This window comes from Alligator mississippiensis, chromosome 4, assembly GCF_030867095.1.
Source record: "Alligator mississippiensis isolate rAllMis1 chromosome 4, rAllMis1, whole genome shotgun sequence".
Taxonomy (NCBI): Eukaryota; Metazoa; Chordata; order Crocodylia; family Alligatoridae; genus Alligator; species Alligator mississippiensis.
Genome location: NC_081827.1, coordinates 105,816,112 through 105,835,021, shown reverse-complemented (window position 1 = coordinate 105,835,021; position 18,910 = coordinate 105,816,112). Strand labels below are relative to the sequence as shown.

At 44.1% G+C, this 18,910-nt stretch overlaps 1 protein-coding gene across 3 annotated transcripts in view; it reads left to right on the top strand.

Annotated features, from left to right (window-relative positions):
• Positions 1-18,910, top strand: part of TXNRD1 (thioredoxin reductase 1) — a 73,947-nt gene that overhangs the window by 39,365 nt on the left and 15,672 nt on the right. For 2 of the 3 annotated variants that reach the window (XM_006272981.4, XM_019489705.2), the window contains exons 5-13: positions 2,276-2,398; positions 7,302-7,374; positions 7,504-7,623; positions 9,632-9,777; positions 9,900-10,015; positions 12,296-12,521; positions 14,607-14,699; positions 16,705-16,781; positions 18,600-18,756. In XM_006272981.4, the coding sequence (XP_006273043.2) occupies positions 2,276-2,398; positions 7,302-7,374; positions 7,504-7,623; positions 9,632-9,777; positions 9,900-10,015; positions 12,296-12,521; positions 14,607-14,699; positions 16,705-16,781; positions 18,600-18,756 (1,131 nt within the window). The remainder of the gene's footprint in view (positions 1-2,275; positions 2,399-7,301; positions 7,375-7,503; positions 7,624-9,631; positions 9,778-9,899; positions 10,016-12,295; positions 12,522-14,606; positions 14,700-16,704; positions 16,782-18,599; positions 18,757-18,910) is intronic. The other variant, XM_019489704.2, reaches the window with a different exon arrangement.

The following is an 18,910-nucleotide window of genomic DNA, read 5'->3' as shown; positions in this document are numbered from 1 at the left end:
GGCAGATCGTGCCTGACCAATCTAGTCTCTTTCTATGACCAGGTTACGAAACGCCTGGACACAGGAGGAGGGGTGGATGTCGTATACTTAGACTTCAGGAAGGCCTTCGATAGGGTATCCCACCCCATACTGGTGAACAAGTTGAGAGGCTGTGACGTGGATGACTAAACAGTCCGGTGGGTGGCAAATTGGCTAGAGGGCCGCACCCAGAGAGTCGTGGTGGATGGGTCGGTCCCGACCTGGAAGGGTGTGGGCAGTGGGGTCCCACAGGGCTCGGTCCTTGGACCGATACTCTTTAATGTCTTCATCAGTGACTTGGACGAGGGAGTGAAATGTACTCTGTCCAAGTTTGCAGATGACACAAAGCTATGGGGAGAAGTGGACACGCCGGAGGGCAGGGAACAGCTGCAGGCAGACCTGGATAGGTTGGACAAGTGGGCAGAAAACAACAGAATGCAGTTCAACAAGGAGAAATGCAAAGTGCTGCACTTAGGGAGGAAAAATGTCCAGCACACCTACAGCCTAGGGAATGACCTGCTGGGTGGCACAGAGGTGGAAAGGGATCTTGGAGTCCTAGTGGACTCCAAGATGAACATGAGCCGGCAGTGTGACGGAAGCCATCAAAAAAGCCAATGGCACTTTATCGTGCATCAGCAGATGCATGATGAATAGGTCCAAGGAGGTGATACTTCCCCTCTATCGGGCACTGGTCAGACCGCAGTTGGAGTACTGCGTGCAATTCTGGGCGCCACACTTCAAGAAGGATGCGGATAACCTGGAGAGGGTCCAGAGAAGGGCAACTCGTATGGTCAAGGGCCTGCAGACCAAGCCCTACGAGGAGAGACTAGAGAAACTGGACCTTTTCAGCCTCCGCAAGAGAAGGTTGAGCGGCGACCTTGTGGCTGCCTTTAAGTTCATCACGGGGGCACAGAAGGGAATTGGTGAGTATTTATTCACCAAGGCGCCCCCGGGGGTTACAAGAAACAATGGCCACAAGCTAGCAGAGAGCAGATTTAGATTGGACATTAGGAAGAACTTCTTCACAGTTCGAGTGGCCAAGGTCTGGAACGGGCTCCCAAGGGAGGTGGTGCTCTCCCCTACCCTGGGGGTCTTCAAGAGGAGGTTAGATGAGTATCTAGCTGGGGTCATCTAGACCCAGCACTCTTTCCTGCTTATGCAGGGGGTCGGACTCGTTGATCTATTGAGGTCCCTTCCGACCCTAACATCTATGAATCTATAATCATTCCCAGTTACACTAAGTTGGGTGTCACTTGCAGCTAAAAACATTCAGACAGAAGTATAGTTTCCTAGGAGACCATGTCAGTTTAACATACAGAGGTCTCTTTTCTCTCTTCCAAAGGTCTCTTTTCTGAGTCTGGGAAGTTATTTGATATCTTCAGTGGAACTTTGTTGATTTAGACCAGCCGTGGATCTGATCCTTACCCTCTAGAGATCTTGCCCTTCAACTTGAATTTTCCCAGAAGCATTCATGGCAGCAGGCCTTGTGGGCACAATCCTTTGTTTTTTAACTTAGTCAAGAGCCCCATTGAAATGAGGCCCCACAAATTTAATACAATGACTGATTTTGAGACAGAGGGATATGAAGATAAATGGAATGTGCTTTGCAGACTACAGCTGTCAAAATGCATTTCAGGAGTCAGATGACTGTTAGAGCAGAATAAAACCAGATAATCTTCTAAAGAGAGCAGGGGCCAAGTTTATCCCTGGTGCAGTTCTGTTGACCTCAGTTGACTCTCTTGTATTTGGTCCCATGTTTCTAGAATTCAGAATGAAATTATAGTGCCAAACTGCTGGAAAAAATGTTTGCTAAATCCTTTGTGAAGTTTTTGGAAATTAATTTTGTTGACTACTAACTAGGGTTGTTAAATGGTATAAGGGGCTTTTTAAAGGAATACTAAATAGTTCTGTTGCATGCACACTTATCATATCATATTGGGTAGGGAAATACTAAAGTAGGTTAGGCGCAGAACACTAAATTGCTCAGAGACGAAACAAACTTATTCAAAAGCAGAACATTCTTGCTTTTGTATCTATATAGAAACTGAGTTATCTGAATAGGAATTAGAAAGTTCCAATGCAAAATGAAAGATCCCAAAAAGATAATTAGGAGTTACATTAGTAGCATCCAAACTCATCTGTTTATTTCCCCTAGTAGTGGTTTGACACTGAAAGTATTCACTGTACTAAATATTTTTGAGAACTAAGGGTAGCCCTTTGATGTAAATGGATTTTTCTCCATTTTGCTTCTATTCAGGCACATGAAGAAGGCAAGCTTCAAAAACTACTTGAAATGAATGGACCTAATCATCTGCAGGAGTCCTATGACTATGACCTAATTGTCATTGGAGGGGGATCTGGAGGTCTGGCTGCTGCCAAGGTATGACACACAAAATACAGATTAATGACCAGGAATCCTGGTTTTCTCTAATGAAAAAAATCCCAAATTTTCTGATTAAACCGCCCCCGCTCTCCAAAATCCGCATTTTTCCATGATTAAAATGAAACACCACTAATACATATGTATATACATGTTTCCACTAGGTACCACTAATAAATAAATACACACACACACGTATATAAATATTGGTGTTTCATTTTAATTATGGACAAATGTAGATTTTTGGGTTATTGTTTTGAATCGGAAAATTTGGGATTTTTTTTCATCAGAGAAAACTGGGATCCCTGTAATGACCTACTGATAACTGAGCAGACTGCATTCTGAAAATCTTTTTTCTGCACATCTTAAATATTGTAGACTAGAGGAATTGAATTAACTCTTGCTAAGAGAGATATTGCCAGAAAATGCTGGGCATATAGTTCTATACAAGACAGACCATAGATTGCATCCAATAATTCCTGTCTACAGGCCAGCTACATAAACTATAACACTGTTTTTTGAGAGGCATCTAGTCTTGGCTGAAAGATTTTAAATGATGGAGTATTTACCATGTTTGGTTATGGCACAAAGAGCCTATTGCAAATTGAATGTGTCCCTATATACTCAATCTACTCTATTTATAATCTATTCTAATCGTTAACCCCCCTAAATGTTTAAAATTTGTTTAACTTAAATAAGTGGTTCACCTTTATATCAATAATCAGGCATGTTTTTCCTTTTCATGCTTTAAGAAGGGGTTGAACTACACATGTCTATAAATAGATGACCATTTCACTATGCAGGACCTATACTGCAATGAATCTGAGGGTTTTGGACAGCAAGAATTTCTTTGCCTCTGTAAAGGTGTGGGTCACAACTAAAATAAGCGGCTAATGAATAAAATAAAATCCTGAGAAGAGTATTTAAGCATATTGCTGAAATCAACCAACCCTGCTTTCATTGAGGGCCAAGGAACTTTTCTCCTGAAATTAATGACAATTCAGCTAGGCACTTAATTGTAATGAGTAATAAGTCTGTGATTCTTTTCCTTAACAGACACTATTATACTTCTCTGGGTAAAAGGGGTAAAGTGAGATATATAGAAGTTGGGAGAAGCAGTAGAAGCAAATGGTTATTAGTTTTAAAAGAGAGAATGACAGGACATAGAGAATAATGACAGCCTGCAGCAGTACAATTAAAAAAAAAAGTTAACTTTTTGTTTTTGTGTGTGCAAGAGGTTATGGTAATAATGTTTACTATGCCTTTGCTCAAGTTTGGGAACAACATGATGAGTTGAGGAAAATAAATGTGAAAGCAGTGAGAATTACTTTGTGTTTTATAAAACAAATTAGATCTACTATTTACAGATAGATATACTTACTAAAATATATATTTCTCTGTTCTGTAGTTAGTTTGAATATAGCGTTCCTATAGGGACATACTCAGTTTGCAAAATAGGCTCTTTGTGCCATGACTAAGCTGTGAAAAATTCTCATCTCGTTGCCACTTAAGTAGGTCCCTAGTAGAGGTGTGTGAAGCAGGCAGCATGGGATTCGGATTCTGATTTGGCCCGATTTGGGGGACAGTGATTGGATTTGCTGATTCGAATCTGTGCCCGCCTTCATTCCAGTAGGCGCTCCCGCGTGGCCTTCACCCGGACTAGAGATTGTGTCTGCCCTGGGCTTGCGGGTGGACCCCACAGGCTACCTCTGCTGACGTCAGGGGGTCCCCATAACTTGCCTGCCACGACTTGGGATGGTACCTCAGTGGGGGGGTTCCCCCTCGGGGCAGCCTCCAGGGTCATCGCGTCTCCCGGTGGGCACTCTTAGGGCTCCAACCTCCCCTACACCCTGGCCACTCGCCACCTTAGGCTATCGGTCTTCAGGTGTCTTCGGCTTCTCCCCGCTCCTGCCTACAGCTTGTCCGCTGTGCGTCTGGGTCTTCAGGCCCGGTGTATGGCTCACGAGGACCGTTGGCCTGGCCCTTCCACTATTGCTCCCTAATGCTCTAATCTAACCACCCTGTGACGGTATGTGCCTACACCACCACCAAGCTAACCAGGGTTCCTAAGCTAATGGATCCGGAGGCCCACAAGGGTGCCTCTGGCCTCTAGGCCAAGTGGTTCACCCTGGGCTCAGGTCCCACCGCCCAGACGGCTCCCCTGCTGGGGTGTCTAATTCCCGCCTCTTCCCAAGGCTGTTGGGGCTGTGGGGGTCCACTATCCGGCCCTGCTTCGGATCTCCGTCCATCCTTTATTGCAGCCCGACGAGGCTTCGTTGGGCCCGCCCCACTGTTACCTCTTCTACAAATCCTCCGCGGATGCTGCCGCTGGCTCTGCTGCGGGTGCAGCTGCTGTTTTCCCCGTCAGCGGTGCGCCTACCTTCACCGCTGCCCCTGCGGCTGACTGTGCTGCAGGCTCTCCAGCTGGTCCTGCTGTCAGTGCTATACGTGGCTTCCCAGCCGGCTCTGGTATCACCGTCGCCGCCGGTTTCCCTGCTGGCTTTGCTGCCGGCTATGCAGCCGGCTTCCTCGCTGGCTCTGCTGTCGGCCTCACTGCCAGCTCTCTTGGAGCCTCTAGTAGCTCCGCCCCCGGCTTTCCACGCTGCCGGGTGCGGTAGCTGATTCCCTCTGAAAGAGGGCTCTCCCCTCCAGCCTCCTCGCATCAGCTGCCCTGCCACCTCGTCGGGGCCGCTTTTTATATCTTCTGGGCAGGGTCTTCCGCCCCCGCTGCTCAGCCGCATCCGTATATATGCGCGGCTGATCACCCGCGCTGGTGGTTTTGCCGTGCGCCCCTCCTTCAGCTCTTCCGGCTCTACAGGAGGTAAATGGAGCTCTCTGTCGCCCCGCCTCCCCTAGGACAGGATCACTGTCTCTATTCAATTCAGCTGAATCTGAAGATTTAATTCTGATTTGGAGAATCAGTGATTCGGCCACAGATACAGCTTTATATGTTTTTTCTATGTACCTTGAGGTACCAGGTGCGGCTCGTGAATGCTGAGGTGTTGGGGCAGATGGAGCGTCCCATGGGAGTGAAGGGGTGTCACCTACGCCCCCCAGCTCGGCAGTTGGCCACGGGGGGACCCCGGGTGCCCCCCCCAGACCCAGGAGGCACCAGTTGGCAAGCTGGGGGTCAGAGGATTCCCTGCACGCTCCTTGGTGAACCTGGAAGTAATTCTGGTCCACTTCTGGGTCCGCTGCCAAGTATGTGAGAGACCCCCTCCTGCGCTTCCGCGGGACACTCCGTCTGCCCCACCATCTCATCATTCAGGACTGCACCTGGTACCTCGAGGTATGTAGAAAAAACATATAAAGCTGTGTCTATGGCTGAATTGTCGAATCTCTCTGAGGCTTCCAATTTGATTCAGAGAGATTAATGGGTCTCCTGATTCGATTCAGATTCAGAGATTTGGCTGCTGAATCAGGCCGAATCTCCTAATCGAACCAGCAGCTGAAGCTTCACACAGCCCTAGATCCTAACTATGTTGGAGGCCCCAGCCTCAGCATAGAATTTTGCCAGTGATAATGAAAAGTCTGTTTCTAAATCAGTTCAGTTAAACCAGTGTAACTTTTGTTTATAGAAAGGCTGGGTTATATTGGTTAGACTTAATCTTTTCTGTTAGCAAATTAAGTTAAATAGATTATACATTTCTTTAACAACAATAACGGTGTCTAGACACAGATTTGTGTTAGTTTAATTGCATTAGAAATAGACTCTGTATTAGTTTGGCAAAACTTTGTGTACAGGCCAGACCTATTCATGTTACTTTTCATCTCTGTGATTCTGTTTATCTTGTAAAATAAACTTCACAGCTACATTATTATATTTAGGTAGCCAATGTTTCTAAAACACTTTGAGCTCTTTCAAGAAGGTTACTGTAAGGGAATAATTATTTTAATTACTATGCATTTCAGTACATATTTCTGTATGAAATAAGGAATTTGTCCTTTGCTTTAAACATAAAACACAATTTTAGTTATTGTTTCTATACTGTGCCCCCAGGCTGCTGATGTTTTCCAAAACAGTTGTGTGTCCTGAAGACATACCCTGTACCTCTGTCATTATTGCTTAACTATTTTGAGAACCCATCATGTAATAGCATGTTAATAGCACATGAGCCAGTTGTAGTTATTCAGAATGTCAGATTATTTTACATTATTCTCTTTTGTCATTGTACCTTCCCACCACGTTCCTCAGCTCTTTGTAATTTCCCAGAAAATCACATTTTGTGTACTTCCATTAAAAGACAGAAATGCAATAATGAAACAAACAGAAAAATTCCATTTACTCTTACATTTTCATCTATGGATTGCTGATGAAACTTGATCTTGGGAAACTTTTATGCAGTTAAGTGATGTACATTTCTAATAAGATAACTGGATAGCCTTTTAGTCAAGTCAGCTTGTAAACATTTCACTAGTTTGAAATACATGGATTAAAAGCATAGACTAAATTACTTACATTTTTCATACAACCTCAGTGAGAATGGGAAGATGCTCATAGGAGTAATTGAAGGCAGCATTTGGCCTCGTGAGCTTTTCTGTTAGATTGAATCAGTCTGGAAATATTTTTGAAGTGAAAACCAGATAAAAGCATTGTTAGATGGATTTCAAGTGAGTAGCTGAAGCAGATTATAAAATGTAAAGCAGAGCATCAGTTCTCTAGCAAGACTTGCTATATACCAAATGAAACTATCAAGATGAATGTTTGTTTTTTCCCCTCTTTTTTCCACTAAGCACACAGATGAATCTTAAAGATTAATGACTGTCTGGCCATGGCCTTGCAGTTCAGCCATTATTATTGAATTAAAATTTACACAGATTTTCAGTATGATACAATGCTAACATCTCATACATGTATAGCTTCTAATATTTGGACACTTGTCTTGTTTAATTTGTTCTCCAGGAGGCTGTCAAGTATGATAAGAAAGTGATGGTGCTGGACTATGTGACTCCTACTCCTCTGGGAACTTCATGGGGTAATTTTCTGCTTATTACAGACATCTTGTAAAGAGGCATTTCTTATTACATGGCTTTGCAATTCTATTTTGGAGTAGTGTTCATTGATACATAAAATATATTATGTCTTCTTTCTCTCCTTCCCCAAGGTCTCGGAGGAACATGTGTAAATGTGGGCTGTATACCTAAAAAATTGATGCACCAGGCAGCTTTGCTGGGACAAGCCTTAAAAGATTCCCACAAATTTGGATGGCAGTTTACAGAAGAAGGTATGGAAATGAAAATCATGGCTGTTTTAATTTTTGTATTGGAAAGCACTCTAATGCCCCTTCTCCAAAGTTTTTAAGTTTGTGCGCACTTTTAAGAAAACAAATCATACCATTGACTTCAGAGAGTGGGCCATGGGCGACTGGTGCCTCCTGAGCCTGGGGGGGCACCAGATTGCTGATGGGGGGTCCCCAGCAGCTGATCTCCAACCTGACAGGGTGTCCGCCAGTAGCTTTGTGGCTGGCGTTTCCAGGGGGTGCATGGCTGATCTCAGGGGGTGCACATGTACCTGTGTGCACCCCTACATGTCGCCCGTGGAGTGGGCACACGTGCTTCAGTGTTTCACAGATCAAGGCTAAGAGTGATCAGCTCCTTGCATTGTCAAATCCATGTTTTATTAATTTAGGGATTATTTCAACCATTTAATATAATGCAGTGCTCTGTTGCAACAAAGTTGCAAGACTTTGAGTACATGTTGAGCAATATGTAGGACACCCAGAATGTGCTCTACTAGAAATAGGACTTCTTTACAATTGCAACCAAGAGGCATTTATACACATGCTTCAGGAGTGAGGGGACATGCTGTAATTAGAGAGGATCTGAGAACCTCTCTAATTAAAGCCCCCAGAGTGTCTTGTTTATCAGTGCCCCCTGCCCCCAACTCAAGAGAACATGTAAAGCCGTCCATAGTCCAGGGGTGTCAAACATCCAGCTACAGGTGGGTCATTTGGCCTCCAGATTTAGTCTGCAGTGCTTCTCAACAGCTCCCAGACCACTGTGCTGGCACAGCTAGCACTGAGGGGGTTAATGTATCTTCCCTCCCCTTACTGTCCTCCCCCCCACTTACCCATTGCTGAATTTCCAATTTTTGATGGCCGTTCAGCATTCAAATTGATGGGTAGGTGGTGAACTTCATGTTGTTAATACACACATGTTGGCCTCACAGCCACAGCAGATCTGGAAGCTGTGGCAAGAAGCCCTAAGGACTGAATCCAGAGATGGGTCATCCAGTCCATGAAAAGCCTTGCAGTCTGGATCCAGGCTGCCAACTGATGTAGTTTTGTGCTGTGCTAGAGTAACTCTAGGTTTTAGTGTTGTAGCTGTCGGGACCCAGGGCAGCCGGCCAGCAGCTCTCCCTGACTCCCACCTGGGCAGTTAAGGGTCCGGGGCCTTAGAAGGCCGTCAGGCGGGTACTTGTGATGCTTGGAGTGGAATTAATTAGGTGGACGCTTATCGGTTGCAAAGCAAGATTATTTATTCACGCCGTTAAGGTGGTGAATAGCGGAGGTCAGAGATATTTGGTTAGTTACAGCTTAAGGTTCGTAGGTCGTATGTTGGTTTGCATAAGAGTTTGTTGGTCGGGCAGATAAATGGAGAAAAAAATCGGGCCGGCAGGTCGTTGATTTACGTCTGATTCGGTCGAGACGGGGGAGACTGACAAGTGATCAATTTGTCAGTTACTCTCACGCATATGCTCAGAGGTTTTTCAGGTGTGTGTGCGGAGGTCTCCCATTCTTCACGGAAGTGAAGACGGGTTTTATTTGTGTAATAGCCAATTGCTTTTCGCCACGTCATAAATTTAATTAGAATCGCCAATTATCTAGCGGTCTTCGCTAGGGTGTTATCATAGGGTTACTCCTTGTTTTCTTTGACCAATTATAATGACTTATGTACAGCACAGAAGGCTAAGTTCTATTTCATGTTGGTGTCGCAGTTATAAATCTCTTTTTGACATGCGCAGCAAAAAAAAGCGGTTACTATCATTATTGTTAACCCTTAGTTAACCTAGTGCAGAAAAAAACTGTTTTGAATGGTTTTACTTGTTTGTGACATGGGCACTACTTAATATGGTTGTGACAGTAGCATTTGGGTAAAACAAAAGTAACACAGCAGAGATTGAGGCCCCGTGCAGTGACTGTCATGCAAAGAATCCTGTCTGGAATACAAAGAAGGCTGAAGAAAATGATAGAGAAACATTAAAAGGTGAACATCTCCTTTTTGTTTTTTCAGCAGTCAAACACAGCTGGGAGACTATGACAGAAGCTGTTCAGAATTATATTGGGTCACTAAACTGGGGTTATAGAGTCGCTTTGAGAGACAACAAGGTCACATATGAGAATGCATATGGAGAGTTTGTTGGGCCGCACACTATTAAGGTACTGAATAAGCAATTGTCTATCTGTTCTTTACTCTTGTTAAACAAAGATGCTCTTCCACAGAGCAGTCTTCTTGTTGGTATGGGCATGAAAGACTGACTGTAGCCTGTTACTACTTCTAGGCAACAAATACAAAAGGGAAAGAGAAACTGTACACAGCAGAGAAATTTATTATTGCCACTGGTGAAAGGCCACGCTACTTGAATATCCCTGGAGACAAGGAATACTGCATTAGCAGGTAAAATAGGAGGGAATGCAGAATAATTCACCATGCATGCTTTAAAAAAAATAGTTTTGCAAGCTGCAAGAGAGCAGCACTGGAGAAGCAGTAAGGATGTTGAACATGGGACTTGTGAGCCAGAAAAGTGAAGGAGAGTGGGCTTGGCAGAAGAGCAGGTCAACAAGAGCAGTGTCTCCAGCCTACATCAAAAGACTAAACATTTAGCCCTGAGATTTTCCATGAGATCATACAGTACTGTTACTCCTGGATGACAGGGATCAGGAGTGGATAATGCCATAAAAATTATCTGTGATTAACATTTGCATTAATTCATCAACCCCCTCTCCAGCCCCATCATACCCATTTCCTTCCTCATTCCTAATGTGCATGTCAGTACAAGTGAAGAAATGTATTCACCCTGAAGCATACTTAATGCTGTGAGGAAACATAGGCACCCAGGCCAAGGAAAACCCAAGTTCCTGAGGTGTTTTTTGGCTCACTGCATCTTGTTTAGCAAAGTGCAGAATGTTAAGCAAAAAAGTGTTAAATAGTAAAGCTTTTGTTGTGAAGTTAAATGAATATGACCTGCCTTCAAGTTTTGTTACAACTCACAAAGTTCTGTAAATGTCATTATTCTTTTGGAAAAAACTTGAGCAGAATTTATCATTTCTGTTTAAAACCATGTCAAACTTCTGTTGTTGCATGATTTGAACACACAAGTGAGTGAAATAGTGATGGTTTCTGTACAGTTTGTCATTTAGGTCCTTTGGAACATGGAAATGAAAGCAAAAATTGTGGGTGTGCAAGGATATGTAAAGCAACACCAAATAAAATATGCAGAGAAACCAAACTGTCAGATTTCACACTATTCTGCTAAGGATGGTGTGAAATTGAACACAATTAATACATGTATGACACTGCACTCAGAAAGCTCAGGTTGCCAAGTCAAGCACTCCAGAGTTAAGGAATGCCAGAACTGAGTTTGCCTGTACAGCCTTAATCTGGCTAATTATGCACATGAATCGTAATGCAAACATTATTTATGTAATCCTATGATATTTTCTGCATGGCAGCATTTTCAGGGAAAGCCTTGCTCACACTTTTCAGTCTGCACTTGGAGCATGTTTATGATAGATAAAATCTTTGGAGGCTATAGCTGCCATACTTTAGCATATCTTTATTGAACAAGTATACCAGCACCTGGTTGCCTTACTGAATTGCAAGCTTTTGCTGTAAAGCAGAGTGGTCTGCTACAGGTTCTCCAGAAAACAATTGCAGGAAATCAAGCATTCCCCAAACAAAAGAGTTGTCCCTACTTTGAAATGCCTGAACTATTTGCTGATTTTTTTTTTTTATTTATTTTTTTTTCCAGAGAAAGGGTCATCATAAATTATTCAAGTTTAGCATGGTTATAAGCAGCTGAATATACAGAGTCTTATAGTTGGAAGCATTGAAAAGTGAAATGAAAAGCTTGAGTCTAGACAGTGAGAAACCTTAAGCATAGATTGTACCACCAGCTTCACTTACAGCTGTGGTTTGAATTAATTTATTATATTATTTTCTTTGTTTTTTGTTTGTAAATATTCTGTTATAATGCTTTAGCTAAAATAAAATCTTCCCAAACTGTCAAGATGGTACAGGCATGTCGCATCTTATGCCGGGGTCACGTTCTAAGGTCACCGCATAAGGCAAAAATCGCGTATAGTCAAATCGCCAGTGATTTGACTAGCGGCGACTGCCTCTGGCTCCAAAACCTCCCACTGCTGCTGTGGAGCCATGCTTGGAGCTGTGCAGCCGGTGGCAGCGGCGCAGCGTGGGGTGGGGTTGGGGGGGGGGATGGCTGCATGCCACCGGGCCACCACCACGCTCCCAAAACCTTCCGCCACTGCTGCAAACTCAAGCCCCGCCCCCCTCCCACCCTGCATATAGTTGAATTCGCGCAAGTTAAATGCATGTATGACGCGACTGTACTGTATATCTATCTACGTACTGAGCCTTTTTCCTTGTAAATCAATACTTCCAAGTAGTTAACTCACTGCAACACCATTAGGAAAGACATTCAGAGAAAAGGGGGATCTAAGATTTAGGTAGCTTCTTCTACTTCATTGTAAAAGTTGATAATTTTTTTTTATATATTGGGCAAAATAAGAGTATTCCATGTTCAGTTTAATGCTTTGATTCCAGTTGCATGCAGCATGCATTCTCATTCCTGCTATTCAAAAGATAGCTGTCAAATATAAAGAATAGTTTTACATAGTCTCTGGTTGTCCTTAACTTATTTTATTTTATACTTTTCAGTGACGATCTGTTCTCCCTGCCTTACTGTCCAGGAAAAACCCTGGTAGTTGGAGCTTCCTATGTTGCCCTTGAATGTGCTGGATTTCTTGCGGGGATTGGTTTAGATGTAACTGTAATGGTGCGATCCATTCTTTTAAGAGGGTTTGACCAGGAAATGGCAAACAAAATTGGAGAACACATGGAAGAACATGGGATCAAGTTTATTAAGCAGTTTGTGCCAATTAAGGTAAGCCTTTTGACCCGGAACATTTAAAAGCAAGGCACAAATGTAATGGAAAATAATCTTTAGGTAATCTTTAGGTTCTTAAAAACCTAAATGATAACAAGTTTCCTGATCGTAACAGCTGTACTCACAATACAGGAATCTGCTAAAATATAGCAAAGATTAGTATTTTTATTGCTCTGTAACTGACTGAGTCTATAACCTTTTACCTTGCTGAAAATTATCATTTATATTTACTCAAATCCAAGATGGGTCCCCCCATCCCCATTTTTCCCCATTAGATGCACCAGCAGCAGCTCTGCACAGCTGCTGCTACTGGGCCATGATGGGGCCAGAGTAAATATATGCTGCAGCAGGGAGCACGGACCATGGGGTGGGTGAAGGGTTGCTTTCCTCCGCGCCAGGAAGAAGCCCGGGGAAAAACTGGAGGGGGTGGTGGGTGGGGGAGGGGGGGGAGCGGCCCCTCACCTGCCCTGTGGCTGATGCTCCCTGCTGCAGCTGCTCGCAGCCCATGCGGGGCTGTCCGGAGCAGGCATAGGCAGCCCCAGGCAGGCTGCGAGCGGCTGCAGCATGGGGCACCGGCCACGTGGCAGGGGAGGGGCTGCTTTTTCCCCCACCCCACGCTTCTTCACTGCCCAGGGTCCCCACCTGCCCTTCTCCTCCACTTGCCTTTATCTGTGGTTCCTGTGCTGAGGCAGCCACATGTTCCGAGGCCAGAAACCCCAGCTGGGGCTTCCTGCTGGGGGGTGGGGCCAGGTGGGCCCTGCTGTTGTGGGAGCCTGCCAGGCTTCCCCTGGGTCCTACTTCCCTTGGTTCCTGTCATTTTTGACAGAAACCAAGGGCAGATAAATATACATTTTCTAAATTTTTTTAGGGGCCCCACGGGGCAGATAGAATGGCCTCGTGGGCCAGATCCGGCCTCTGGGCCTTATTTTGCCCACCCCTGCCCTACACATACCCCTCCTGCCCCACAAACCCACACACTGGGTTCTGGGGGTGGGGGGCAGTGGGTTGAGAGTGAGGGTCACTGGGTCAAGGCTGGCCATCGATGTTTGCAAATGGGTCCTGGTACAAAAAAGGTCGAGAACCACTGTTTTTAAGATGTACATCAGATTGGAAAGGAGCTGTGATAACAGAGAGCCAGCTCCATTGATTTGCAACCTGGGTAGTTTCAAATTCCACTCTTGTTTGATACTGTTTGATTAAATGTCAGGTTCCTTTTACAGCTCCTGTTTTTGTCAAAGGCAATGGGTGCTTTGAAAACACTTGTGGTATCTCTTTGGCTTTTCAAATCTCTCTAGGATCTATTTAAATACAGAGGTCTAGCTGCAAGTAGGTTCAAATTTCTTTTTTTTTTTTTTTTATAATTTCTTTTGCTATGCTGGAAGTCTAGCTTAGCTGCTGATACCTGAGACGGAAGGCTTGGAGCTGGCCCTGAATCTGAAACTAGGAGTGTTTGTTTCAGCTGATTCTGTGGCATTTAGGCTTCTTTGTTGCCTTATGGCTTTATAGGCATTTTGATTCCAGTGTTGTCTCCTTCTCAGCCACAGAGATCTTTACCTAGGGAAGCAAGTGCCATATGAAAAAGGCATGAAGGATTGGGTCCCATTGCAAGGACTGTATACCTCCAGCATACTGTGAAGAACAAGTGTACTTACTAATCTCTGTGTCTAGGTCCATAGAAACGGGTATTTGGACAGGGTGGCAGAAGCATGTCTGTGGTCATGGCTTCTGTAGCTATGAAGCTACAGTTTTAGGACATGTGTACTGCAGATCCTCAGCCTTGAAAGGGATAATTCAAGGACCTTAGCCCTTAAAGCAGCCTTCTCAAACAGAATAAAGGAAATGGAAATAATTATGTGGGTTTCAAGAATAGATGCAGAGAATTAAAATATTTAAATATGCATGCAACATGCAAAAAGAGACAATGGAAAAGTCATCGTATCTTTAGAATGAGTGCTGGGACCTTGGGCCATGATTTAAAATGCCAGAATATCATATGATATGATGTACAGTATGGTGATACAATGATATGTTTGCATATATTTATTTTAAACTAAAGCTTTTTTCCCTTCAATAATATTGTAGGTTGAGCAGATTGAAGAAGGAACTCCTGGAAAATTGAAAGTTATAGCTAAATCCACAACTGGCAGTCAGACAATTGAAGGAGAATACAACACTGTAAGTATATCACCATGGGTCTTCCAATCCATAAGAAAAGAACACACACAAATCTTTCACTTAGCACGAAGATTTTATGCTGCTGGAAAGATCTTCCAGAGATGAAAGTGGCTTTTGTTGTTTAATGTCAAGAAGTATTGGCTGAATGTCTGCAAACAAGCAACAGATAAAAGTTCTAAAAGCCCTTGCAGGACACAGGAGCACAAACCCCAGAAACTTTAATGGAACTGAGCTTAATAAATCACTTAGCATGTTTTGAAAGTGTTACCCCTTAGCTTTAGCAGTGACAGGACCCTGCTTGGGTGGAGGCAGTGGCTGGATCTGACTCTTAGGAGTTGCTCCGTGTTTGCTATTGGCAGATGAGGATTTTTACTTAGAGCTACAGCATCAAACAATCAGATCATATAACATCTGGACAAGTGATTCTCAACCAGGGTGCCAAAGCCCTAGGGGATGCCTTGAGGGCCTTTCAAAGGTGCTGTGGGGTGCCATGCAATGTTTCAAAGGTGCTGTGGGGTCTGCCCTGTGCCACCTGCTCTTAGGGCGCAAGCTCTGGCCATCATGACTCCAGCCTGCCCCCTACCTCCTGCTCTCAGGGCGTGGGGTCTGGCCCTCAAGGCTTTAGCCTGACCCCTGTCACCCGCTCTTGGGGCTCAGGTTTTGGCCCTTGCAGCTCCAGCCTGCCTCTTACCTCCTGCTCTCAGAGCACAGGCTGTGGTCTTCACAGCTTTGGCCTGTCCCCTGGTTATCGCTTCTTGCTCCTTTGCAAGGCTCAAAACCCCAAGTGCCCCAGGCACTCTGGTCCATGGCCTCAGTCCTCCTCTATAACCACAAACTGGTCCTTTGGTATTGAACTTAAATGGAACACAAACACCCACTTCCAAACTAAAAGTCTCCCACACTCTGGGTCAGTGTTGCCCCCTAAGCCATACTTCTTTGAGCTCTCTCCTCCTAGTTCTTTTAGGTGGTTTGGGTGCCTGCCTGTCTGTCACCTCTAGTCCCTCTCTCCCAGGAGCTCCTTGCCCTGCAGTATGCAAGGCCAGACTGCCTGTCTTGCTTGCTTTAAGCACTGGAGTTACATGCCCTGAAGCACAGTCCCTTGGGTTATATGACTCCTTAGTCATACACAGGGGTTTCCCTTTTTTCCTAATGGCCAGCCTGCCCTTCCCTGCTGCAGCTTAATCCTTCTGCTTGCAGCCTTCACTCTCAGGCTAACTAGAAATCTGCCCTATAGGGCAAGCTTATTGCAGTACAAGTAACTTTGTTCAGCTGCTTGCCTACACTGCAAGGTTAGCCTGCTGCACTTTCCTCTTAAAGTAACAGGAACCTTTGGCTCCCTGTTACAAGGTTATCTGGGACAGGTGTTTAAATGGGACTGTCCTGGCAAAAATGGGACATGGTCACCTTGAAAACAACAGCAAACGTGTTGTACAACATATTATACCCCTTTTTATATTAGTGAGAGCCTCATGGTCTTTAGAATCTGAGCAGTCTTTTCCTTAAGAAGGCTCTTAATTTACCACCACCACGATATTTCTTATCCATATGCCACTATCCAGTTTGACTTCGAAGAGATGATGAATTGGTTCCCAGAGGAGGGGGATAGTTTCACACGCTTTATTTAGTGAGACCCTTGAATTTTTTCATTAACAAATCCTTTCCTTAGAGAACAATTCCAAGCTCTCCTCTTGATAAAAACTCATTGCAATAATATTGTATCAGAAATATATGAAGAAGAAAGAGGGTCTGACTTGCAAGAGTTTACTTAGAACATATTTGGAATGTTTTCCCGAGGAAGGAGATTGATATTTAAGCTTGATCTTGAAATGCCAACTGGCATCATTCCCTAATTTGGTTAGTACAGTGCTTAACACAATGTTATTCTGATCTTGACTGGACCTTTAGCTGCTAATGTAATATAAAGAATAATTTAAAATAAATAATCATACAAATGCCCTTCTAAGTTTTTAGGAAATTAGCAACAACATGCATTGATGTTTTACAGGTGTTGCTAGCAGTGGGAAGGGATGCATGCACAAGGAAAATTGGCTTGGACAAAGTCGGAGTGAAGATCAATAAAAAGTAAGGATATATCTCTTTGCAGCTCTGATTATTGTGTTGATGTGATTGCAACCTCGTCTCTAGGATATAAAATAATTATTTTTTGTAGTAGACCTTTTATGTTTCTTTCCAGTTCATTTATGCTGTAGTAAGAGACTTTATTGGAGTGTGGTGAGAGAGTGGTTAAAGTGTCTTGCTGTGGGTCTGAAGATGTAAAGTCAAGCCCAGCTACAGACTCTGGTTGGAGTCTGCTCCCAGGCAGCTAAGCCATAAATTGATACCTGGCCATTCAGGTTATGGAGCCAAAGATGTCTAGACTTAATGTTCTCAATATCACTCCCTTGTGCACTGTTAACTGTGGAAGCTAGCATGCCTTCACCATGCAATCCTGATGGACTATGGGAGCTTAGACTTTGAGGAGCCTGCCTAGCAGATAAGTTCCCTTTGCTGAATATACAAACATCACATCAAATAAGGCAATACTTTTAAAAACATTAGTAGGTAAACACCAGGGGCAAAAGCATCTGTTCTCTTCTGTTCTTTCCTATCCTGTCCATATCAATACTATCCAGACACTTTCCAGAAGTCCATTAAACACAATGACTAACATCTGTCATGTGTGACTGGTTATCTCGTTCTTTCCTTTGGTGGAGAATGTGGGATGCAGTCTGGTGTTCTGTTTTGGTAACATTTTATCGTTAGATTATTCCTTTTTTGAATTGTACATGCTGTTGTATGTTTATGTTGGAAAAGATGACATCAAGAGTACATTGCTTGCACTCAGCAGAGACTGGTGATGGTCTTTATTCCTGGGGAAATTAACTTCAACAGTCTCAGTCCAGTGAAAGTTCCCTCTCCTGAGGAGAGGGAACTTCTGTATTTACTCAAATCTAAGATGACTGAATTTAAGATAACTCCCAATAATTAGATTCTGTACATGGAAACTGTATACATTTGTTATAATTTTTAATGTATCAAATCTAACTATTGGAGGGCCATCTTAAATTTGTCCCCCCTCCAGTGCTACAGTGGGGAAAGCAGCAGCAGAAGTGGGGCAGGCAGCTGGGGTGGGGGGCATGGGGAGGGACAGCAGCTTGATCTTTACCCCCTGCCACCCATCAGCTTGTCCCCCCTGCTGACTGCCCCCCATACCTGTTCCCCTATGGTGCCTTCATCCCCAGCCACCTGCAGCCCACAGTCTCTCTTACCCCACAGCCATTGCCCCTCTGCTCACCTCCTCTGCAATCTCTGCCCACCCCACCTTACCATCTGACATGGGTCTGGCCCCATTCCAGTCAGGGGCACAGACACAGGGTATCTCTGGTCCCAGCCTAGTCATGTAGCAGGAATAGCAGCAGCTCCAGGATACCAGGCAGCAGAGCAGGGGGTAGATGGTGATCAGGCAAGTCAGGGTGAGAGGGAGCAGGTGGCTGCAGCTCCAACCCCACACCCAGGTTGGGGCTGGAGTTGGAGCTTTAGCAGCCTGCCCCTCCCTCTGCTTTGTACCCAAATCCAAGATGAGGAGCTTTGCTCCCCTTTTTGAAAATATGGAAAAAATCCTCATCTTGGATTCAGGTTGAATAATAAACATGTAATAAACATTACATGTTTATTGTGCTGGAGAAGTGAAGCAGCCAAATAATAGGGGCTTCCTTGTGGAGCTCTAGGCAGACTTTTAAGACTCTTTTGTCTGGCTGCCAGAAAGTGTCTGAAGCAAATGCAGTAGGCATCCTTCTGGAGCCAAAAGGCATTGCTTCCCCAGGCTATTGATATTTTATTCTTTCAGACTGTTGCACTGAATATATTGCATAGCTTGTTTCATATTAATTCAATTTGCAGATCAGGAAAAATTCCTGCCAATGATGAGGAGCAGACTAATGTCCCTTACATCTATGCCATTGGAGATGTGTTGGAGGACAAGCTGGAACTCACACCAGTAGCAATCCAAGCAGGGAGACTGTTGACTCGGAGGCTTTATGCTGGAGCAACCTTAAAAGTAAGCAGTGGGTTATCTTGACAAAACTATCATTGTTCTAAATTTTAAATGCAGTATATTAATCCATATGTTAATGTACAACTCATAGCATAGTTTTGAGCATTAGCTTTGATCCCTCCCATTTTCCCTTTACAAAGATATTACTGCTGATCTG